This window comes from Cyprinodon variegatus, unplaced genomic scaffold, assembly GCF_000732505.1.
Source record: "Cyprinodon variegatus isolate N-32 unplaced genomic scaffold, C_variegatus-1.0 Scaffold90, whole genome shotgun sequence".
Classification (NCBI taxonomy): domain Eukaryota; kingdom Metazoa; phylum Chordata; class Actinopteri; order Cyprinodontiformes; family Cyprinodontidae; genus Cyprinodon; species Cyprinodon variegatus.
This window is the reverse complement of record NW_015150543.1, coordinates 1319078-1343831: the sequence shown is the minus strand read 5'-3', so window position 1 is coordinate 1343831 and position 24754 is coordinate 1319078. Positions and strand designations below refer to the sequence as shown.

Sequence of the window (24754 nt, the reverse complement as noted above, 5' to 3'; positions counted from 1 at the left end):
GGCTGTGTCTGAGAGTCCGCCCTAACCCCTAAAACTGTCAATCATAATATAGAGCAGGGACTATATACTGCGACTTTATAGGGAACTCAGTTAACTGACCATTCAGACAGTTGATCACTACTTTTCACTCCCCTTTGATCATGTGAGTCTGTTTCCTCGTATGGTGTCTTCTCCATCTTCGTTATTTCTAACCCCCAAAACAAATCCCATGATGCTATGTGAGGAAAAGTCTTGTAAAGCATTCTGTGATATATCAACTCCTCTAGTAACCATGGATACATGCTACTTTTCAAGGTGTATGGTGGCAAATCTTAAGTAAACTACTTTTCCATCCATATAAAATGGCGTGACCCTTATAAGGTGCTCTATATAGGAGTTAGGGTGGATGTTCGGACACAGCCTGCGTCCTCATCCCTGAGGGCATTTTGTTGGGCCTTTTCCTTTCATTTCAGTGATGGTTTAATTCCTCACTGGCTGACCTCATGTCTCAGTTTAAGTCAGGATTTCTTTCTATCTGGGCTATGACACTTTACCATCATCTTCAGCCTCAATGACAGTCTGTCGCTTCATACTGTTGGGTGAATTTCCAACTAAACATGCTCATGTTAGCAACACAGAACCCTCATGATGTCATAGCTGGATATGTCCTGACAACGGACATGTTTGAGTCATGCCTTAAAACAAACCCATGTGTGCCTATAGTAAACCCGGAAGTTGTGATATGACCTTACAAAGCTGACATTACCTGAGCTCATTTCAAATATGACCTTAGTTAATAAACACTTTGACTTTGAAGACAGGAATGGAAATTATCTCAAGCTTTCCTCTCCCTGATCTTGTATTCTGGGAGTAGATAACTTTGATAATCCTAAATGACGTAAATCCAACTTGTAATATCAGACAGGAAGGAAAACGTTTCTCTTTTCAAATACTGTATGGAAACATCTGGTTTCAACTGTGTATGTTTTTTTTTTCATTTCTACAAGAGGGACAGTAAAACAAACTGAAATCTGTGTGAGCATTAACAGGCTAGATGCATTGTGCTGAATAATAATAATACTAATGGGTGTATTTCTTATTGGCAGGCCATGCATCTGAGTCGCGACGGTCAGTATCTACTGACAGGTGGAGATGGAGGTGTTGTGTCCATCTGGCAGGTCTCTGACTTCAAACAGCTCTTCACCTACCCTGGCTGTGACGCAGGAATCCGATCCATGGCGATGTCACATGACCAACGGTAAGACTTGGATCCAGAGAAACCATAGCTTGAAATGATTAGTAATCCCTGCAGTGCAGTTAGCAAAGCTTAAGTTCACTGAAGGGATCAGAGTGATGCATTATAGATATTTATCAGTTTTCTTAAATTAGCACACATTCTGTCTCACTTTTTAAACACTCCTGATGCTGAAGGTAGATGTTTCCTGATGCTGAGGAAGTACTCTCATGTGAGGTTTGTTTTTTCTAAAATGCATTTTTGTTCTCCACCTTAACCGACCAGTTTAAAACCACCAATGGAGAACTAGAGAAATTTAAATCTCCAGTGTTCTGCGTCTAAGCTCTCCAGCAGGAAGCCTAAAAACCAGGTTCATGCTCATAAACACAAGTTAAATGAGCAGCAGAGATGCTTAGTCTGAGTAAAAACACTGAAGACTGACTTAATGTTTGTTGACATTTGATGAAGAGATTGCATAAAATTATACAGAAACAAGCCTTGCTTCTGTCTTTATAATAATAAAAAAAAACATCTCTTCATCTCTCCACCTTCCATAACACACAGACAACTTCTCTAAATAGAAGGAAATGTTTTGAAGTTGCTTTCTGAAAAAGTGCCTGTGTGCTGCAGTTAAAGCTCAGCGTGATACAACAGTATGTTACTTTTATGTGGCTTGCAGCTTAATAGGGCTGTTAACTGCTTCATGTGGGGAATTTTCTGTTTTCCTACAATCACTCATTAAATATAGTGGAGTATAAAGAATTTCATTGAACAATGCAGCATCATAACCAGCAAATGCCTTAATTATAAGCTATATGACTACAGTATGCATTTATAAAACAACTCTGATATCTTCTTCTCCGCCCTCCATCTCAGGTGCATCATCACCGGCATGGCATCAGGCAGCATCGTCCTCTTCTACAACGACTTCAACAGGTGGCATCATGAGTACCAGACCAGATACTGAGGTTAAATGTGAACTTTTATCAAATGCTCTGCTCCGTCTACAGCCTCATGTTCTGAATGTATCTTAATGGAAGGAGAAAAAGAATCTGTAATGTGTGGGTAAAAGCAACAAACTATTTTTAAAAAGGGCATTGCTATATTTTGTAGATTCAATAGATAATTTTTCCTATAAACTTTAAGGCAGGGGAGGGTTCTGTAACTGTTGTGGGTAAAAAAAAAAAAATTCTATTTTTAGCTGTAAGAGTCTATTTTCATCTCCTGCAGGAAAGAAATAAGGGACATGTGGGGCGTTAGGCTTAAAAATCCAAATATTTAAGTTTTTTGGGTTGAGTGATTCATGTTGCGTGTGGGGAATAATTTTGGAACTATGCTTTACTCAAATATGCTTTTTCTTATGTTGGAAACATAGCAAGGAGATAGGAAATGTTATCAAAAATAAATAAATGTACTTGATGGAAAGATTTAAGGGAAAGCCCATTTATGTTATCTAAATACAAGCCCTCTTTATTTAAGCTGTCTACTTCCTCTGTAACTCTGTGCTTGCTTTGAGATTATATGACTCATGGTCAACATTTACCAGTTTATTTAATACTTCTGCAATCCTAATCCTCTCTGCATCAGCGATTAAAGAAGTCTTTAGTGTAAACAGATCATTTCTATGACATTTCCTCTTTAAACGACTGAATAAGTACTTAACTAGTTTTCTTCTAATTGAATGCCTCAGCCAGTCTGAAAGTCCAGAGTTAAGTCTCCAAAGCAGCAAAGGTCAGCAAGAGATGTGCAACCTAAGGAAAGACTTTCCATTTTTGCTTCTTTTAAAGAAAAAAAAATCTTACTCATTTATTTACAGAATAACCAGTTATGATTTGTTTTCCAGCACCAAATTCTGTTGAGATAAATCTTCTCTTTAACAAGCACCCAACTACAGTATATCTATCTGAATATAAAGGAAACATTCCTTTCTTTAAAGTTTGTGCTTCATTGTTGTTTCACTCTATGATTATATGGGAATGATGGATAACTCATTATTTTTGCAATCATTTGGAGTGTTTTTGTTTGTTGAGTTCTGACAATAAAAATAAGTTTTATTACTTGAAATAACCTGATTAGTTTCTTTCTTTCCACTTGGTTGTACTGGAACCACACAGAGCCCTCTAGTGGCCATTGTTTGCTGTTACATACATAACAGAAAACAGTTGGCAAAGCAGGCAGTGATTCAAGTACAAAAACGATATACCGGTAATTACATTGTGTTTTAGCTTGTTGACTTAAGGCACACATCTTTTTACACACTGCAACACAATCTTGTAAGGTCTGCCCTGAGTACAAAAAAACATTAATATGGCTTAATTTAATGAGGGGCAAATTAGGTAAAGCTGATGATGCATCACTGAAGATGTAAGATAGAAAACATAAGACATGATTTGAGAATCTAAAACTGTCAGTCATGGATATTAATTGACTTGAAAGAGACCAGCAACTAGTTTTACATCACATTGTTGGAGGAAAAAAAAATAATTTTCTTCTCAGCATCAAGTGCAATTGCGGTGCACGTTTATTTTTACGATATTTCATGTTCAGCCATTATCTACTGAATGTTAATATGGAAAACCAATAACCAAACCTTCAGTGGTCGATGCTGTACTCAATACAGTATGAGTGCATGAATAAGTCTGTTAACAAGATGATGTCACCGTGGATCGGTACCACATGCTGAGGTGTCAGACCGCGGCAGGCTGCATGTAGTAAAATACTCCATACAAGTACAAACCATTTACCTGGTCCCCCTTATGTAGCCTTAATGGATGCTTTTATCCACTGGTGAGTACATTGTTGATTTTCCTAGGTAAAATTGGAGCACAGAGCTTTGAGTCGAGAAAGTATATGGTGATTTTTATGGTTTTATAAGTATAATCATGTAATAAATTGATGACTGTAAAATACTTATCTTCCCTCCATCAGATAGGTGGAAGAAAACCGGTTCCTAAACAAGTCATGAAGTTTATACTAAAACAAGGATCATCCTCTTACATCTTTTATTCCCTGCCAGATTTAAAATGAACTCATCACATATTCACATATAGTGGCTGTTTCCGATCATCTGCCCTAATCTGCCAATCACTGTATAGAGCAGGGATTATATAGTGAACTCAGTTAGGGGGTAGGTTTCGGAAAGACGATTGCTATATTTGCCACTGTTGGTCATGTGACTCTGGCTCCCCCCCACGATGCTTGCGCCATCGTTCTCTCTTCCCCAAAACAAATCCTATGATGCTTTGTGATGAGAGCTTGTGCAAAGAATTCTGGGATATGGTATATCTGTTCGTCTGGTGACCATTGGATAACACTGCTTTTCAAGGTGCACTGTGGGAAATTTTCAGTTTGCTTCTTTTTCATCCATATACCTATATCTACAGTATAGTGCTCTGTATAGGGGTTAGGGTGGATGTTCAGACACAGCCTTTGTTTGTAAAATGATGGTGTCTTTACAATGAAAACCAGAACACATCTAAACTGGAAACAGCATTTCAGATAACAAAATAAACCAAATATTAAAAGCAAATAAAACCCAGAGGGAGCTGATTAAACCATAGTTTTCTTTATTAACTGACAACTTGGTATAACCATTGAAACTCAGTTACTTTTTATGAATAAAATTACCGGTATAGAACTGTAATCTTTATTAAGCAGGAAGGCTGATCCATTGACAATGAGAATAGCAGGTTTGAGGTGGAGTTATATGTCGGAACATCTCTATAAACAAAAATGTTCTTCTCCTAAAGGAACAATAGGTGATAACTTTAGTTTTTCCTAACAGATAACCGGGATATTCTATAACAAAATCAGTGCATAAAAAAGCTCATCAATAAACAGTAATATATCACTTCAACAGGCAAACACACACACAGGACAGTCTATATTAATAAATAAACCTTGTGTACATTCAGACTCCTCAGTCTTACATGAAGGATCTGGATGAGTCGGAGCAGTCATCCTGCAGCCACCTCAGTCTCTGGCTCAGTTCACAGCTGCTAAGAAATGCATAATGTGATGGTTTATCCTCTTCATCCTCCAAAATGCTGTGAAGGCCTTTCTAGACACGAATGCATCAGGATTTTAGATTTACTTCAGAAGTTCTTCAGCCAGTAGAGGGTGGGAGGATGTAGAGACAGCAGGAGGTGTGGAAGGAGGAGAAGGGAACAGAGCAGTATGGACAGAGGAAGGCGAGGTGGGCTCTGGTTTTGATGGAGAAGAGAGTGGGAAGAAAAAAGGTTGGATGGGGGAAACGGGGCATGGTGACAGTTTGGTGGGAGAGGTTGGATCTGGGGCAGGGTTCATGACAGATGACAGCGAGGGACATGAAACGGTTGATGAGGGAGTTGTGGAAGCAAAAAGATGTAGAGCAGAAGGAGAGAAATGATCTAAAGATATACAAGGAGTCAGGAAGAGGGATGAAGGAGGTGTCTCTTTTTCTGGTGGAGAGGAAATAAAAACTCCAGCAGAAGGGGAGGGAGAACGTGCAGGAATAGAAAGAGGCAGACCAAAGCCAGCAGAGTCTGCTCTTTCAGATTCCTCAGGAGGAACAGACCTGGTTGGAAAAACTGGCTCAACAGAGTTTGGATCTTTGTCACATGCCACTTGTTCAACAGGAGTCGGATTGTTCGAGAGAGAAGATGAGATGTGTTCTGAGTTCTGCTCCACTTGTGTTCCCAAACTGCTACGAGCACCGAGCTGAATGGTCTCTTTATCAAGAGCTGTGTTCTGCAAAAAGATATGGAAATACTATAAGCTTATCAAAAAAACTGATCCCAATATGGTTGTTTTGTTTATACAGAGACCAGGAAACAAACTTCTATCGTTTATAATTCATTTAATGGATTTTTAACCCGCAAACATATAATTTAGTTCCTTTATGAGCATTTAATTTCTGATCTTTATGGAGTGAATAAAAATTCTCATAATTCACCGTAAGACGGTATAAAAGCAACAAATGCAACATGTAGGTATGATTTTAAATTTTCAACACACTCTGAACTATTTCACATCTTGTCAAATTACAGCCATAACCTCTCTCTCTCGAGACTGACTCAATGAAGTGCATCGTTAAGAAATGGAGGAAAATGATGCATCCTTTTCAATCATTTTTCTTCTGTTGTTTTTTGTTGCTCAGCATACCTATGTGCTGAGCCCCATTTATTATTATATCCTACAATGAAACACAGTCCAGACAAACGGCATCATCAAGTCTGGCTGACATACAGAAGCAGACGGGTCAGGTAGAATGTTATTCAGGAGTTTAATGCTGAGTTAAAGCATCCCACAGAGCTTTGTGTAATCTATCTCTAAACCGGAGTAAAAAACAACTAAAACACATGGCCATCTACTGAAACTACAAGCCAGCAGGAACTGCACTGATCACAGTGGAAAACAAAAGGCCATTGCTAATATTGAATCAGCAGCTCAGGTGGAAGAATCTGAACTGAAAGATGTGCCTTAAACAAAGTTAGACCTTATGCTAGAACAACCAAGAAAAGAATATTGCATGAAAGCCTTAAGTTATGGGGACATCACATTTAAATTCTTTTGTCTGATAAACTATTAAGCTGGTGAGATACATTTAATAAGCAGTGTTGGAAAAAATGGTCAGAATTGTGAGGGAGATTATGCTAATGGAGCTAAATGCAGAAAAGAAGTTGACAGTTAAACTGAACACTGAATTGTTTAAATCAAAGAATATTAATGCATTAGTGTCAAAAATCTGACCTAAAATGAGGCATGATTTCATGGTCTGAACTGTTTTGCAAAGAAGAATAGAAAAAGAGACTTGCAGCTATAATTAGAAGAAAACATTTCTACAAAGAATGGACTCTGAGGGGTTAAATGTAAAGCACAGCGTACTTAGCAAAAATATTTATTTGTGGAAAAGAAATTCGAAAAATATGCATCATTCTCCTTCTGCATACCAATTACCCGTTTCTGCATTGGTCATCACTTAAAATTCCCAAATATTCATAGAAATTTGAGGTTGCACTAAATTCTCCTGCAAAGCACAGATTTACAATTTGTTGTTTGGTTGTTTGATTACATGGATTTTAATAGGCAATTACAGATAAAAAAAAAAAAAGTATTACGTATGTAAGAAGGGTATCCAAACCACCATGGCTCCAATTTATTATTATTATTATTTTTTAATAAAATTGATACCATTTAAAAGCTGCTTTTTATTTAACTATATTTACTGATATCATTGAAAAGGCTGTATGTACTGTATGTAACAAAAAAAAAAACACATTTCCACAGCACTATATAAGCACACAGAAAAGGCAAAATAAGTTTTTTAATTAGTTGCTGTATGTTTTTTTTATTATGGCATAAAAATTAGCAAAAGATACGTTTACTGAGCTTGAAACAACACAAGTAATTTTTTAATCTTTGCTGAATCGCAGGAGCAGAGGAGAGGAGGTTCATAGTCAGGGTGTTAGTACATACCATTGCCTTGGGATTAATTCAGAGGGACGAAATGCAGGGAGGTAGAAAAAAGCAAAAAGGGACAGAAACTAGTCTTACTGTCAGTATAATGAAAACAAAACCAACAAAACAAGCGATGGAGGGGTGTGTTCGTTCCTACTTAGAGCTGCTTTTTAAAATTATTATTTTTTTTAAACCCAAGAAATGGCACTCAATAACACAAAAAAAATGAAAGTGGGCGGCTTAATAGAACTGGTTTTTATTCTAAACTGGTCCTTAAATGAATTTTAACATTGTTAGTAAAGGTCAGTCGCATTAAATGAATGGTTACCTTTGCTTAACGTCTAGATTATTTAACAGGGAATCTTTCTATAAAACGGGCAAGAAGCTAAATTTAATTTAAATAGTCCGGATCCATCTGTGCTCATTTTTACACCACTTTGATGCAGTTCTCCTCTTTCTCCTCAAGGTGGCGACACACCAACGATTTAAAACAGCAGCACAATGTAAGCCTGCTAAGACCACAGAGCAAGGGAAGCATATCACACCTTTTAATTAAGCCCAGCTTTTGGTTGTGTTAAATATGGAGTAAATGGTGATTGAAGGAGCAAAGAGACAAACAGGAAGCTGACTACATTAGTTGGATAGAGGGAGAGGTTACACAACCTGCCAAAGATGAGGACCAGAGGGCCAAAGAATGTCACAGGAAGGAAAGGGGAGGGAGGGTGAGACGTGGGCGACTCCTAAAAAGAGGATGACTGTAGAGGAAGGCGGGAGTTAGGATGAGGGAGGTGAAAGGGTTGGAAGTGCAGGAAGAGGTGAAAAGTGTACCAGGCTTTGAGTTCCAGACGCCTCCTGTAGTCCTGAATCAGGTGTGAGGGAGGAGTAGGATGTGGAAGGAAGAGGAGGAGGATGGAGAGGAGGAGCCATAGTTTCAGCTTCAATCTATAACTCAAACTGTCAAATGAGATTCACAACAAAATGAGGGTAGTAATGTGAAGTTCCCAGCCTGCATGAGTCTGATAGAATGATCTGAGAGGAAAGGCGACATGGAGGAGGAACGATGATGAGTTGTGAGCTGCTCGGTCTGCAAGTTATTCCTTCCTTTCATCCCTAAAATCCTGTCAGACTTGTTCACAGCAGCTGGGCTTGTTTACTATGCAGCATTAAAGCTATTTGGATGAAGAGGGCACAAAAAATTGCTGTCCAAGTAAATCTTCGGGTTTCGGGTCAAACATCTCATCCACTGCATGTCAGCTCTGATAAAACCCATGTTAAAGCTTAAGCAGGGTTAAGAGATTTTCCTTTTTTTGTATATCTGGAATCAACATCTCAAATATTGTCCAAATGTTTGGCATGAGGATGACGATGAGCTCACCATGATGATGGACACTCCAGCTGTAGTGCTGTTTTGCTTCGGTGCAGTATTGAAGTGCGTCTTCAGTTTACCTGAAACCTCCGTCTTCATGTTGTTCCCCATCACTGCATCATCCTGCCAGAGACTCCTGTTAGTAACAGAGAATCCTCTCTATTTCAGGCTGTGGGTATGTGAGCTTGCATGCAGAAAGATACCGTGACCCAGGGGTGTGAGAGGACATCCTTTGCTGTGTATCGGGCCTCTGCGTTGACCTGCAGCATCTTTCTGATCAGATCCTGGAAGGAAACCATAGCTTAGTTAAGATCTAACCCTAAAAGTTTTTCTCACTGGATGTCTGTAAACACATGCTGATGAAAGTAGGAAATATTCACCTCAGGGGCCATTTTTTTTAAAACTGCATTTAACAAAATACCTGTGGTCTGTGAATGCAAATTGAGCAAACTTAAGTTTGACTCCTGCTTGTTTTAAAGTGGTACAGACATAAAGCTGGCACTGACTTAAGAAATAAGGGATGCAAGGAATATTAGCAAAAAAGAAATCCCTAAACCTCTACTGTTTGAGCTTATTAGCTGTACTTAGCTTTAGTCTTTTCTGCAAAGGATCAGGGATTTTTTGTCAAGGTTAATCACAATTTACCCAAAAATATCAAACCGATTTGAAAGAAAGGACTTTACTCCTGTTTCAAAGAAAACAATATGTTACACCAGTCAGACTCTGGGTTGTATTACTCAGACTATTAAGTCTGGATATGATTTCTAGCAGCAAGCTGTAGCCTCCGATTATTAATGTGTGCATATGAAGGCAGTCGTTTACAATAGGCAACCCCATGATAATAGGGAATCACATCAAGAATCTTCTTTGTCTCTATATCACAGTTATATTTCACTAAGACACTGTTTTATAATGCCCATATAGTGCAAAGACATAAATTAATAAAAAAATATATACGACTTCAAAATTATAGAAACAAACAAAAAAATATTTCTAATGGAAAGTGGCATGTAGTAACGAACCACTGCTGCAAGACAAAAGTTCTGGTGGGGTAGATGGATGGGACCAGAGTTGATCAGAGCCTACATTAATGTGCAAATGCTTCAATGGAATACAATACTTTTGTATAAATAGGGTATGTTTAAATAGGTTAAGTTATTTAGACATGTAAAAAAAAAAAGGAGTTGGACATCAGTGTGACACACAGCACAATATGCTTTCAGCTCTAAAGGAAAGCTCTATTCAGAACAAAAAAAAAACAAAACACCAAACCGTCGGGGTCTTTTAAACTCATTCAAAATGCTGAATTTGCCAACCTTGGCTGAAATGGTGATGATGTCCCAGTAAGGAGAAGGGAAGTCCAGCTGGCCACGAAGAATCTGATCAAACAAGTCCTCTTGCTGATTATTCTCACTTTATTAAAAGACATAAATATGATCATGTTTACAGCAGCAATGACAAGTGGAGCCTGAATCGTAATATGTAAGCGTTATTGGTAATGAACTTATCAAAAGACATTTTAAAACATTTAAATATTTATTTATTCATTCAAATATTGAATCATCTTTATTTTAGTTTTTATATTTATATTAAAGTTCTCTTTATTTTTTTGTATTTACAATTTAATTACCTTACAAAATATATTTTCTGAAATACTTATTTTAGCTTCAATCTAAAGGAATAAATTATCCATCAATAATCATCATTACTTAACTTGAGAACTTGTTGCCAGATTTTTGGTAAATTATTGGTAAATAGATGGCACAACTCGATTTCAAAGGAAGGCCTCATCACCCTAGACTGTACACAATATATTTTACATTGAAGTAAATTCAATTTTTTCAATTTGAAATAAAGTTTGAAGACTTACGAAGAACCTTTTGGGCAATAAAAAATGTTAGATAACAAAATTTCAAAACTTCCCAAAACAGTAAGTAAAATCAATCTAATGTTAAACAAATTTAAAATCGACACGCTCTCTTAGAAAATTAAAGAAAAGAACACTTCCAGCTTGATCTGAGCAAATACCCTTGATAGAAAGCCAGAAAGCCTTTCCTTCCTAAGCCACTTAGTTCTGCAAAATTCTGATAACACAACAGTCCTCAACACAGAGCAGCTCCATGTTATCATGAGACTACGCAGATAAAACAAATCAACATAATACGACTGGAACTGACCTTCTAAATGGGGGAAAGCCACAAAGTAAGATGTAGGTGATCACACCTGCAGCCCAAATATCCACTTTCAGACCATAACTGGAAGAAAAGATAACATGCAGCCAACAAAGGTTTTAGTAACATGTAGGGCAAAATGCTTTTGCCAAAAATCATAATTGTGGTTATTTTCCAACAGATAAACTTTATATTTTTATATTTAAATCATTTTTAAATGTGTTTACTTCTACTTGCATGCATAGATCTGCGTGCTAGCTGCACTTCTCTCCACTTTTCTGTGTGACGAGAAAAACCCAATTTAAGCACTTTACTGCCAAGTAACGTGCTGGAGTAGGAAAGGTTGTGTCTTACTCTTATTAATACATTAGGAACAAAATTGAGAGCCTCTGCATTGTACTTTCTGTTAAATTGTAATAATACTAAAAATGCAATCAATTGCCCAGGCCAAGTGGAAAACAACACTATTGATTATATTTTAAACATTCAAGTATACCAAAGTAAAGCAATAGGGGTAAACTCCTCTGAAAACACCAAAATATTCAACCCATTTAATGGAGACAAAGATCCTTTCTACTTTCATGCTTGTTATGACATCATGCAACAACATGTGACCTAACATCCATCTTACCCTGACTCAGCAATGATCTCTGGGGCCACATATGTTGGTGTTCCACACACAGTGTACAGTGGTCCCTCCACTACTGTGGCCAAACCAAAGTCTCCAAGTTTCAGGGACTTTGAGCCATCCTGATGCTCAAACACCTAAAAGGAAACAGGCAGTTTGAACCCCGCCCCAAAAAGTGAAAAATACTTTTTGTTTTTTAGATGATTATGTTAATCTAAGTACCAGCAGGTTCTCAGGTTTGATGTCTCTGTGGACGATGCTCATGCTGTGGAGGTACACCAGAGCTGCAGCCAGGTTGGAGACCATGGTGCTGGCATCTTTCTCTGTGTACTTGGCTGAGGATGTAATGGCATCAAAGAGATCCCCTCCCTGTGGGAAATTTAGGACAGATATTAGCGATCCAAATGCATAGGAACCAGATGTTGACACAAATATTTGATGGACCTTTACAAGCTCCATGACGAGACACAGCTCAGAGGGCGTGTCCACCTCCTCGATCAGCATGATGATGTTTGGGTGTTTCACCCTACGCAACACAGCAACTTCATTCTCTATGAGGTGTTCCTGGAACAAACATCATCCATGTTAATGAGTGCAGAGATATGCTGGTGACGATTCTCAGTCATCCAGGAATGGAAGTACAGAGATCTGAAAGGCATTTGTTATTTTGTTATCGATTGTGAAATTGTACAAACAGTTCGAAATGTACATCAACCTCTTTTTGCCTGGACTTTGACTATGCAACTGTCTTGCTGGAAAACCCAAATTCTCTTGAGCTTAATATCACAAATGAAATAGTGAAATACAACGTTAGTATCTTTGCTGATTAAAAAGACATATCTGTCCAAAAAGTAACACATTTTTCTAATAAATCCGGAGAATATTTCACCAAAGGTCTCATAGGGTTTTTTATGCAAATATCATTCATGTGTCTTTAACGGCCACTATTGGTTTGGTTGTTGAAACTCTGACAGTGACCAGGGTAGGGAGTGGCTAATTGACATCATCTTTTTTTTAAGCCTTCCTCTGTCAACTCTACGCATATATATGGTGAAATAGTTCCTTTATTAGGAAACTGTAGTTGTTTTACTGTACTATTTTTTCAATTAAGAAAAAAAGATAATTTTATTCACTGCGACCTCTCCCTATATAATTCAGATGTTACTATTGTGACTTCTGATGACCAGGCTCCTCTTCAGGGCTGAATTAGGGTTGAGACAAATAACAAATTTTCAACAATTAGATATTAGCTAACAATTGAGCAGTTAGAAGGATCACAGTAACGCCATTCCTCACTGACTGGAAAAAATGAACTTGTTGTTTACTGGGCAGGGGTGCAGCAGTCAACGTACATGCTTCCCGGAGAAGGGAAGGTAGAAAAGGTAATGTCACTACTTTTCCAGCACAGGGAGAGGCTTCATTAAGTGTCCCATATTATGCAAATGCAAATTATAACCATATCAGATGTGTGTAATGAAAAAACCCTTTCCCCTCTCTCACTGCCTTTCTTCACTTCTTAGCTAATAAGTGCTCAAATCGCTCTGTTTGAAAAGCCTTCCCCTTATGACATCATAAGGGGAAATTGGGTGTCCAGAGCGGCCTGTAGCAACCCATCAGTCATGCTCAGGCCTTTATCTAATGTATTACTCCACGCTGCTGCGCTATCTTTACAAACTCTGACTGGTTGCCATGGTTGCGGGTTGTGGGGCCGCAGCCTTAGGAGGAGGGGGGCGTGTACAGGCAAAAAGCTTGTCAAGAGGAGGGCTTCATAAGGACATTTTTGGTAAGGGCTGTCTGCGTAATCTGAGAGGAATTTTACAACACAAAAGACAAAAACATGGTCTGAGGGGTCATTATTAAAATTTATTATTTAAAATCTAGCCTAATATTGGACCTTTAAGGATTAGGATATACATAAATCAAGTTCAATGCCATTTATGGATGGCTTGGATGAAGGAATAGTGTTATGGAATAGATAAAAACATTGCATGATATAGACATTTTGCAACATTAATGTCTCTTATTACACGTCTGTCAGGATATTAACAAAAGATGCAGTAATACTTTTCTTACAGGTCTGGTTGGTTAGTGTTTTTTGCTTTAAAAAGATCCTTTGAAGCCTGTTTTTTATATTTATTCATGTATTTGATTAAAATGGTTTGAAATATAAAATATTCATAAAAAAAAAAAAAACATATTAGGACGGTATACAGTACTCTTTCTAAGCACACTATAACAATAGATCAAATATTTCCATTATTATACTAAACAAACTGAATAACTTAATAGATTTAATGTCATGTCAGGAGTGTGTGATTAAGTGTGTTAATGCCAAACAGTAAAACACATAACTGTATTGTGAGCCTGGGGATGATTAATAGAAAATGAGCCTAAAATGTTCAAACTGTTTGGATCAAAGACCCTCTTACTGTCCTGTGTCTGGGTTACTAGTCCAGCGTAAAATGCAAATAATATTTCCATTCTTCTACATGTGTCTATTATTCTGAGATGTCAAAGGTAAATGAAATGAAGATTAGAGGAAAGATAAGTTGAAAGTGAAACCTTTCCACTGCATTTGGCTTTGTCAATGATTTTGAGAGCAAACTCCTTCCCCGTAGACCTGCACAGTAACAGAGCAATTAGTGGGGACAATAAGAATGGCAATAAAGCAGCTATAAAACATATAAATGAAAAGAATGCATCATTACAGTCTGCAGTGCAAATACAGACTCTGCATAGATCAGATACGTAAGTAATGACAGAATACAGGTCCCAAAGACCAACATGAAAAAAAAATATTAAAATTACTGCTACTCTTTTGGTTCTAGGTGTAATGCAAGTGTTAATTTACATTGATAATTTTGCATTACACATTTCCAGAGCTAATGTCTTACCTCTCCACACACTCTTTAACCACAGCAAAGTTACCATCTCCGATCACTTTGCCAACAATGTATTTTTCCAAGATGCCAGAGGCTGCTGGGTACTGCTTTCCATTAACTACAGAATGGAGGCAAATATTACAGCTGAGCTTTAATACACATCTAGGTCTGCCAAAAAAAACAAAACAACACAACAACAAAAAAAACAGCAGTATTCCAAATAACTTCTTAAGGTGAAGAAATAAAAGTTACCTTTTGGACTCTGATGGACTGTTTGCTCCTGATGATTAAGTGAATCATTCCCATTCACATTAGGTGAGGAGGGCTGAGGTGAGGGAGGGATCTGTAGGATTCACCAGACAAAAAGACTAGGTCTCAGGCTAAGCAGTATTTGAAATAATAGCTAAATATAACTACTTTAGTGGTTGCATGTTGAGTTCTACAACTTGTTGTCTTTGTCACAGTCTTGGTTCTGTTATGTTTTCTTTTGAGTATTCAGTTTAACTTTGCCTCATGTTTTCTAGTTTTATTGGTTTAATTCTTATTTTGTTGTGTTTTCTGGTTATATTTCAGTTCTCAGGTTTTTATTTGTAGCCCTCTGTTGCCTTCTTGTGTTGGTCTCCTTTTTCCCTAGCTCCTTAGACTGCTCTCTTCACACCTGCTCCCAATCTGCTCGTTAGTCCTCTCTTTGTTCAGTTAGCCATAAATACTCTCCTTGTGCAGTTCCTCAGTGCTGGTTCCTCGTCTAACTTCCTCCAACTTCCTTCCTACTGTGTCTTCCTCATTGTGATGGTTTTCCCCTGAAGTCTCCATGGTTTCTGATTGGTTTTACTTTTTTCATGATTGATTTTTGGATTCCTGCCTCAGTTGTCTGTTAACCTTTCAATAAATCTACAAGAAACTCACTTCTGCCTCCGGGTCCTCAAACCACAACCAAATCCTGACAACCTTAACTTCAGGAGATGCTAGACATCCTTTTGTCATGTAGCCAACAAATAAAAATGAAAGGAACTTGATTTTGATTCTTTCCCAAATTGGGAAAATTTCCTTAAAATAAATATAAATCTTCCCTGCTATAAATAGGTCGATGATCCAGGGTGCAACCACCTCTCATCCATAGGGCACCAGCACTCTATCCCCCTGACGGATGGCTGGGTGCAATAAATAAATAAATTAGATTTTTTGTGTTAAAGGGTAAGTCTTTATATAGTATAGAAGAGAGAGGTGCCTTGATTGCTCTTTTATGATGAAGTACATGAAAAAGCTTTTTCCTCCTGTCCACCAGAAGTTCAAACAGTGAAAGCATGGGCACTGCGGTGTTTTTGATAATACTCTAACGCTTCCTCATTCATTTTCTTTCCTTATCAGCAATTTTCAAAGTCATCAGTACATCATAAAACCTCATTAGCCAACACATTTGCTTGGAATGAAACATGTTTGACTTTGACAAAGGAATGGAAGAACTGAGCAGGCTCTATTGTGCCAACAGAGTAGGTTTGCCAGCTGGTTATATAACCCTGAGAATGCTGTTGGCAGCAATATGCAAATTTAAAAATGGATATGTTAAAAATTTTATTAATATATCAAACTCTACTAAACAATATGACGGAGCAGCAACACACCCTGTTCCAACTGGTTTTGCATATTTGAGATAGTCCTAGGCTGCAAAACACCAGATAAAAAGCAACCAATTTGGCAAGTTTGACTCTATTTGCAATTTTTTTTTTTTAAGTGAAAAAAAAAAAAGCGGACTTCTAAAAAACTTCTAAAACATCTTCAGAGGGTGCTAAAGAAAACAACTAATGAGCTACCATGTGTGTGAGACTGATACCTTTAAACAGGGAATGGTTCGTGGGGATGGGCTGGTGGGAGACGGGCTAGAGGACTTAGTGGACCTGTGACCTGAGACACCATTTACTGTAGAAAGGACAGATGCAAAAACAAAACACAAAATGTTAATGGATGAATTTTTATTTCAAAGGCTCTGCCATATGATATATACAATTAAATAATTTGCTTTTTAAAATTCAAATACTGAGACCTTCAAGGATCAAACAACAATAGGAAAAAATTTAATCAACATTTAGAAAAAAAAAAAAATAGAAAAAGCATGTTTGAAGTTTTACCTGAGGATTTGATTGAAGACAGACTGGAGTAATGAACGGGTCGCCTTGCTACAGTCACAAGAGAAAAAAACACATAGGAATATGTTTACCTATTCGGTTATTTCTTTTTAAATAGACAATGAAACAGCAGTTATACAGCCGGTCATTACCATTTCTCAATAAAATAACCATTGTTGAGTCAAAACAGGCATTTTTTTCACATCAAGAATTTCTGACTTTGCTGTTCAAATATGAGGTGATGACTCTCGAAGGTAGTATGCAAGACAAGAGGCATGGTTTTTATTTATTGTTTTTTCCTAACCAACATCAGCAGCTTTAGTTGGACGTGCGAAAACAGTCTTTCTCACCAGGACCTGGGGATTTACTGCGCCTCGAGAGACTTGGGCTCTTAGCGGTCCGATTGGGAGTAGCAGAGCGTCTGTAGGATGATTTTAGGACTTCGCATTCTAGGGAAAGAGAAGCTATAATTTAGATATACAATATGGCATTTTGCAAAAAGCTGGAGAGCTTTTTTTATTTTTTGATTGTTCTGAATCAGTTGAATTCTGGCTGTAGCACGAAAATACAATAGAAGCAACTTTCTCAGTCATTGGTGAACATTGTTTAGTCCAGAAAAGTGAAATAGGCCAAGAGTTAAAGGTATAGTGCAGGATGTTCTTTTACCAGATGGATCATCAAAATAAGTGGTCCTCCTAATTGTCAATCATTCTGGTAATATGTTTGAATAAGGCCGTCATATGTGTTCGTTTCCATTTTCACTCAACAGTAGTGAGTGTGACTTAGTGGAAAAATTCTAAGTCTTCTTTCGGAAAGTAAGCTTGTGTGAGCGATGCAAACAGCAACTTTTAAACAAAGCTTGCACGAGGAGAAATGGGCTTGTGCACGCTCTCACACGTTTTTTAATATGCATTCCCTCCCAGGAGCGGGTACAGGGTTGTGCATGAGCATTTTTTTATTTTTTTTTTAAGTAGACTTTCGTGAAAATCCTCCACTATACCTTTACAGCTTATTGAAAATCAGTTTTAATTTCTAGATCCATCACAGCTTAGCTTTAGATGAGCAATGATACAGAATAACACATCATTAGATATTCAATAAAACAATCCTTACAGTTTTTGTGATGCAAACTTCCTCACTTTTCTACTACATTTCAGACCTAAAAATCTCATCTCAGAATATATTGTGTGATACAATAGTTATGAATTAGATTAATCAGAGATTCTACAAAGCTCCATTCTTGATTATTTTTTATTTATAATAAAATTTTCCTACACGCAACGCTAGTATTTTTACATAGTATTTATACCATCTCTTACCGTAATTATGTTGATGACATACTACTTTACATTTCAAGAACATAACATAACCAGGGTCCCTTACATGTACTGTGCAGTTGTGTCAGTAATATCATGTGTGTCATAACATCTATATTTCATTTAGTACAGTACTGTACATTTAAATATATTTTCCATTTGACTATATATTTTCTGGGTCTGCAACAAATATTTGTTGGGTCTCTATTTATTACATGTATGAAAACATACAGTAATATCTTCAATATAAAAGTTAATTACATGAATATGATATCATCATTCTATGATTATATAGTTCATTTAAACCACAATTAATTAATTAATTGTAATTAACTCATTAATTTTATGAGCATGTAAATAAACAAAACATTTTTTATACACATTAATGTTTTTAGTAATAGAGTTGTATCAGTTTTTAAAGATAACATTTTCTTTAGGTCGTTCTGGAAGCACTCTGCATCTTTTCTTTTTTTTTTTGTTACTTCAAAGACCCAAATACCTTAAGTCGAACACAGGATTGTAAGTGGGGCAAAAGTTGCAAAGTTTTGGAGTTTTCTCGGTTACACATTGAAATATGCCTCAGACTGTTAGCTAACCTGACCAAATAATATTATTAGACAGGATGTCACTGCTTCAGACAGCAGCTATAATTAAATTCCTTTTCCTTCCTCTGTGCTAGTTTCATCTTGGCTAAAGGGTTGATCTGCTGTATAAACAGGTCATATCCTGCCTGTGTTCTCAGAGACTCTTAGTGAAGTTTCTACACACTGATGTTAAACACATAGGTGCTATCTACAGTACTTACAGTACATGCAACTGAAAACAGGAATACAGGGAATAAAGTTGCACATTTAAAAGCTTAAAAAGGAACACCTTACTTGGATATAACCTAACGGAATATCTTCAGAACAGCTCCAAATGACACAAAACTCATATGAGTGAGTAGAACATGATGTAATAACGTAAATTCAAGGGGCCAATGTAAAAAAAACAAAACGGTGTTCCCCTTTAACCAATAATTTTATCTCCTCAGCTAATGGCAAAAACCTTTAAAATAAACAAATCTTTTATTACAGGAACATATTTTCCCAATAGGTTATTCACTGAATTCAACCTAAATTAGATTTCTTTGGTTTATTTTTTTTTATTTTTCTTAGCTCAACTGTTTCAAACTGCCTTTCAATTCTTGGATGAACCACTAATTAGCCAATCATGTTTAGATTAAATACACCAAGATATTTTCACCTGCTGAAAATTATTTGGAAGCATAAATGTTCTCTCTTGTCCAAAACCTAATTCACACTGAAAAAACTGATGCACTTAAAAAAGCCCATTATTACTCAAAGTGCATGCTACCCTAAGGAAAAGACAGCTTCAAGTACTCACAAGTACAAGGATTGGATTAAGCTAATGCTAACACAAACACACATGCACAGACAAACATATATGTTTAGTTCGGCCTACCAGTTATTAAGGCTGTGGAAGCCTTACCACTATGATCCAACACAAAGTCGTCCTGCGCATAGCGGTACTTCTCTGGACCGCACGCTATGAACACATCGTCCTCCCCAAAGAAGTCTTGCAGGCAGGTAATCTGGTGGGAGGAATGTGAAGATAAATGTAATTAATTAATGGGAAACCAGCAGTGGGGAATATATACATTTATATTTAATTTGTTAATATAGAATAATTTGAATACATCTGGTGTTTCAATTTCTTTGGCTTGGAACAAACAACCCAAGGAAAGGCTTTATAGAAAGTGTCAACTATGGTTTATTAATCAAAAATAATATCTTACTTTTAGATTTACCTGTATGAATCTCCAGAAACAGTCCGATATCTCTTTAAAATGTATTAAAGGTGTTTAAGAGAACAGGTGTGAGTTAAAGTCTGAGCTGCAAAGTAATTTACCTGATTTTTTCTTCTCACTGTTTTAAACTGTGATCCTCATTTTCTCTGTTGCTCCAAACTGTTTTTATGCTTTGAACTAACAATTAAACTACGTTCAGTCCCGCATGTAGGTGGACAAATAGGAAGACTAAACAGCAGATCCTTTCATTATCCCTCTCTTCACCTTCCATTTGTGCTGCCACATGCTGACAGGCTTATCTAATGTGTGTGAACATATCTGTGGGCAGATGGATTCTTAAAGGGGGACTGGGGTCTGAAATGGTGGAGGAGGGGAATGTAGCTTTGATTGTCCAGCGGTACCAGAACATGAACTGGTAGTTGACGAAAGCTAAATGGTGGAAAAGCACAGAGAGCCAGAATGAATTCTCCTTGTTTCAACAGAGTGGGCAAAGCGTTGAGCCTCTTTATTTAGCAACAAATACAAAGCCACATTCAAAGCAGTGGAGAGCTATCTGTGCAGCCAATGTCTGCAATTAGCTGCAGCGGTCCGCTTGCTTCCACATAGCCTAAATGAATCACATTCTTTCAATGTGTGCTTATGCTGGAACTTGGCAGCTGATCTCTGTACTGCTTTGTCTGCCAGGTGTTTGAAACACCACACCAACAGACCACAGGGTGAGTCAAACACATGTCAATAACAAACTCATCAATTTAAATTCCTTTGACAACATGGTTAGATTACTATTAAGTGTTAAAACAGAGGGAAAATTAGGTTTTTCTTAAAGCTTTTCATCATCTCAGTTAAATCTGACATATATATATATATATATATATATATATATATATATATATATATATATATATATATATATATATATATATATAAATCAAGAGATCAAGAGGAATCCAAGCAAATGCATATGGTGCATTGCCTGTTTCTCTTGTTAACAGATCCACAAAAACAGCCAACAGAACCCTGCCCTCCCCCCTGCAGATGCTGTCTCAACCAATCAGTTGAGAGCAAACTGTTTTGCAGGGGGCTGTGTTGGCTGGGTGACATTTCTTCGGGGTAAACTGAAGTTTGTCCTCCATCATGCAGCACTCCCTTTCCTCTCAGATGCCTGACCTTATTTTGCTCTCGCCGTTCATCTCTGTCCTCCAGTCACCCTATTCTGTTTTTTGCCCTGGAAAGCTTAGCAACAGAATAAAATGCATGTAAAGGCTGTAGAAATACAAATGAAAATAATTAGCATCTTGTTTTTTTATGGGGAAAATGTAGTTTTAATTCTTAAACAACAATACGGTACTAACAAAATCAAAGCATTTAAGTATGTTATCCAGGGTTTGTCTCCTCTTTTATAAATAAACAATTAAACAATTGGTGATTAAATTTAAAATGTTTAGAGTAATAACGGAGCACATAGTGTGTTATGTCTGTTATAAAGCTAATCACCATTCAAAGAAACCTAGATATTCTTTCCCTCAATGGGCTTACTACAGTATTTGCATGTTCTTACTTAAGAACATGCAAAAAGTGAGATGCTTGTTAAATTTGTCAGGGAGAAGGCAGAGCTAAACCTAACCTGGATAAAAAAAAAAAAAGATAATAATAATTGAACTTTATTTATCTCACATTGGAGAAATTGACCTCTGTATTTAACACATCCCCTTGGGGAGCAGTGGGCTGCCTTAGTACAGCACCCGGGAAGCAGTGTGGGGTTAAGGGTTTTGTTCAGGAATCCAGAGTGCAGGCTTTGGGATTCCAACCGGGTACTTGCAACCTTCTTGGGGCAGGATGTCTAGGTCATTGTTTGCATTAAGCCAAAAAAGAAACAAACAACAGAAATAATATCATAATAGCACTAGTGTTGCACCGATACTGATACCAGTATTGGACGGGGCCCAGATATTGCTCTAAAATGGTGGTATCGGTATTGGCGAGTACAAACAAATAGGGCACCGATACCATTTTGAGAGCCATAAGTTTATTCAACTATTGTCACCCATCCTGGTAGGCAATAAAAAGTTCTACTGGATTCACTTTGTATTAGATTTTTTCCTGCTTCACAAAGGTAGGCAGCAGCTTGACAAAGCCATGATGGCAATTATTTTACCTTATTATGGTATCGGTATCGGCCGATACTGCACAGCCAGGTATCAGGGCCAAAAAATGGCATCGGCGCAACACTAAATAGCACACTGAGTTTCAGTCTAGACACTGAACATAAAAGATTAAAACGTACATATTCATGACCCGTTTACACTTGTGACCCCCAGATCAAAGATCAAATATTCTAAATACAGTAATGGTAATTTAGCACTACACGTATACAAATAAAGCCTAAATAGAAAGAAGCAAAAGTAATACAGAACAATTTTTTTATATCTTTCAATGTCAATTTGAAGCCATTCTATGGGACTGATAACCTCTAAAAATGAGAATACTGCATGGTGGAAGACAGAAACAAAATGAGGAGGAACCCCATGAGATGATGCACAGGTCCTACTTCATTGAACAACATTTTTATTCTTCATCTTCAGCTTCCAGATAATTGCACCTAAATAGATACATTGATCCACTACCATTCAAGAAATAAAATAGTCTTCCCCGTAATGTTATCGTGGTTACAGCATTCTATGGCAAGCTGTTTTTATATGTATTAGTTTGGCTGAATATGTATTTCTGATATCTGAAAAAACTAGCCTGATAAACCAGACTAAATGTGAGATTAAATGTATCATTTAGTCCGGCCCCGATGAATAAGACATCGGAAGATTGTTGGTGAGAAAAGCGCATTGTTTTTTAAACCATGTCTGTGCCTATTGACCAACGCTCTAACCACTGAGCGCAACTGACTGTGACGTAGTAAGTGCAACAGAAAGCTGGTGGAGGAGTGTAAACAAACAGCCTGTCGGTAAAACGGCGAATATGTCCTTCTTAAAAATAAATGAGCATAGAGCCTCTTCCTGCTCACGTTTCAACAAAAACTCCAAGTCTAATCTTCCAAAACTGATTCCAAAGCTGAGTCAAACGAGAGCTGTTCAATAGTTGTTGCCATCTTCCTTGTTGTGCTTTCTCCAGCGTCACACAGCTTTGTCGTCATGCCCTCAAAACCCCACCCGCTTTGCATCCAGAAATTCAGTACACATCTCTGCGTTGTGATTGGCCCGCCAGATCTAGGGCCTGGGGCATTGATTGAGGCTAGACCAAACTCGCAGGCAAAAATGATTATGGCTGCTGGCGGATGGGGGTTGTTTACTAGGCTAGAAAAAAACATGTTTTCCTTGTCAAAATGGCCATTTCAGACAAAATGACACTCTTCAGATGTAGAATAAACATTCTGGATGTCTAGGAATTAATTTCAGATCTCTATTTTTCTATTCCCACTGATCATTTGCATTATTTGAAGTATTAAGAAATATATTTCAGATATAGATCTTAGATCTCAGTTCTGCTTTTGATACAGTTGATCATAATATTATTTTAGAAAGACCTGGATATTTTGTAGCAATTAAAGGAACAGCTATAGACTGGTTTAAATCTTATCTATCTGATTGATTTCAGTTCGTTCACGTTCATTACAAATCTTCCTCATGCTCAAGGGTTACCTGTGGAGTACCACAGGGATCAGTGCTAGGACCAATTCTCTTTACTATATATATGCTCCCAATTGGTAGAGTTATTAGACAGCATGGGATTAATTTCCACTGTTATGCTGATGATACCCAGCTATATCTGTCTATAAATCCAGATGAAGCTAACCCATTACATAGATTACAGGCAAGTCTTTAAGACATAAAAACCTGGATGACTGTTAACTTTCTGCTTCTGTATGCAGATAAAACGTCAGGCACTGCATTTGAATGGGATTAAACTGGTTTCAGATAATAAAGTAAAACATCTTGGTGTTATTTTTGATCAGATCAGGACCTGTCATTTAAATCCCATATCAAAGAGGTTTCTAGAATTTCCTTCTTTCATCTGCGCGATATTGCAAAAATTAGAAATATCCTGTCCAAGTGTGATGCTGAGAAACTAGTCCATGCATTTGTTACCTCAGAGCTGAACTATTGTGATTCTTTACTATCAGGAAGTCCACAAACTGTAGTTAAAAGCCTTCAGCTGATCCAAAATGCTGCAGCCAGAATTCTGATAAAAATTAAAAATTAACCCTATACTGCACGCATTATGATGCAATCATGGAAAAAAATGTTACAGTGTTTTTTTTAACTAAGAATGGTCTCAAAAGAGCATTTTTATCTTTTTTTTGAAAAAAAAAAATTTTGGGGGGGTTATTTTGGGTTTGTTGCCATACGGCAACATTGTGCGATAAAGGAACGAGCCATTGTGAAACATTCCCAAATGTTCCCAAGATTAATGAATGATTAGAGTCATGTTCTTTATAAATCAACTGTTTTATTATTTCATATAATCACTGATTTCATTCATACATTCACAAAACAGAAACTGAATTCATTTCTGCCATATATAACTTTTGGGGCAATGCAAAATGTACATGGTAAAAAACAAAACTCTCAAACGTCACCATGTCATGATATGAGGAAACAAATGAATGTGCAGTATGTACTTCATTGCTGCCATACATAACTTTTGGGCAGTGTGAAATGTACATGGTAAAAAACAAAACTCTCAAACGTCACCATGTCATGATATGAGGAAACAAATGAATGTGCAGTATGTACTTCATTGCTGCCATACATAACTTTTGGGCAGTGTGAAATGTACATGGTAAAACCAAAACTCC

General features: G+C 37.1%; 2 protein-coding genes across 10 annotated transcripts in view; one reads left to right on the top strand and one right to left on the bottom strand.

Moving 5' to 3' along the window:
• lrba (LPS-responsive vesicle trafficking, beach and anchor containing) overlaps positions 1–3268 on the top strand; it is a 243521-nt gene extending 240253 nt beyond the window's left edge. For all 9 annotated transcript variants that reach the window (XM_015373646.1, XM_015373651.1, XM_015373653.1 and 6 more), the window contains 2 exons: positions 1086–1237; positions 2090–3268. In XM_015373646.1, coding sequence (XP_015229132.1) covers positions 1086–1237; positions 2090–2180 — 243 coding nt within the window. In that variant the 3' untranslated portion in view covers positions 2181–3268. The remainder of the gene's footprint in view (positions 1–1085; positions 1238–2089) is intronic.
• Positions 3269–4856: 1588 nt separating this feature from the next.
• dclk2 (doublecortin like kinase 2) overlaps positions 4857–24754 on the bottom strand; it is a 39581-nt gene continuing 19683 nt past the window's right edge. Inside the window, exons 3-17 of the mRNA XM_015373664.1 lie at positions 19629–19731; positions 17172–17270; positions 16825–16872; positions 16530–16615; positions 14951–15041; positions 14711–14816; positions 14379–14436; positions 12261–12380; positions 12039–12185; positions 11820–11953; positions 11195–11272; positions 10334–10430; positions 9221–9301; positions 9027–9140; positions 4857–5941 (exon numbers count right to left, since the gene is read on the bottom strand). Of these exons, the coding sequence (XP_015229150.1) occupies positions 5303–5941; positions 9027–9140; positions 9221–9301; positions 10334–10430; positions 11195–11272; positions 11820–11953; positions 12039–12185; positions 12261–12380; positions 14379–14436; positions 14711–14816; positions 14951–15041; positions 16530–16615; positions 16825–16872; positions 17172–17270; positions 19629–19731 (2001 nt within the window). The 3' untranslated portion in view covers positions 4857–5302. The remainder of the gene's footprint in view (positions 5942–9026; positions 9141–9220; positions 9302–10333; positions 10431–11194; positions 11273–11819; positions 11954–12038; positions 12186–12260; positions 12381–14378; positions 14437–14710; positions 14817–14950; positions 15042–16529; positions 16616–16824; positions 16873–17171; positions 17271–19628; positions 19732–24754) is intronic.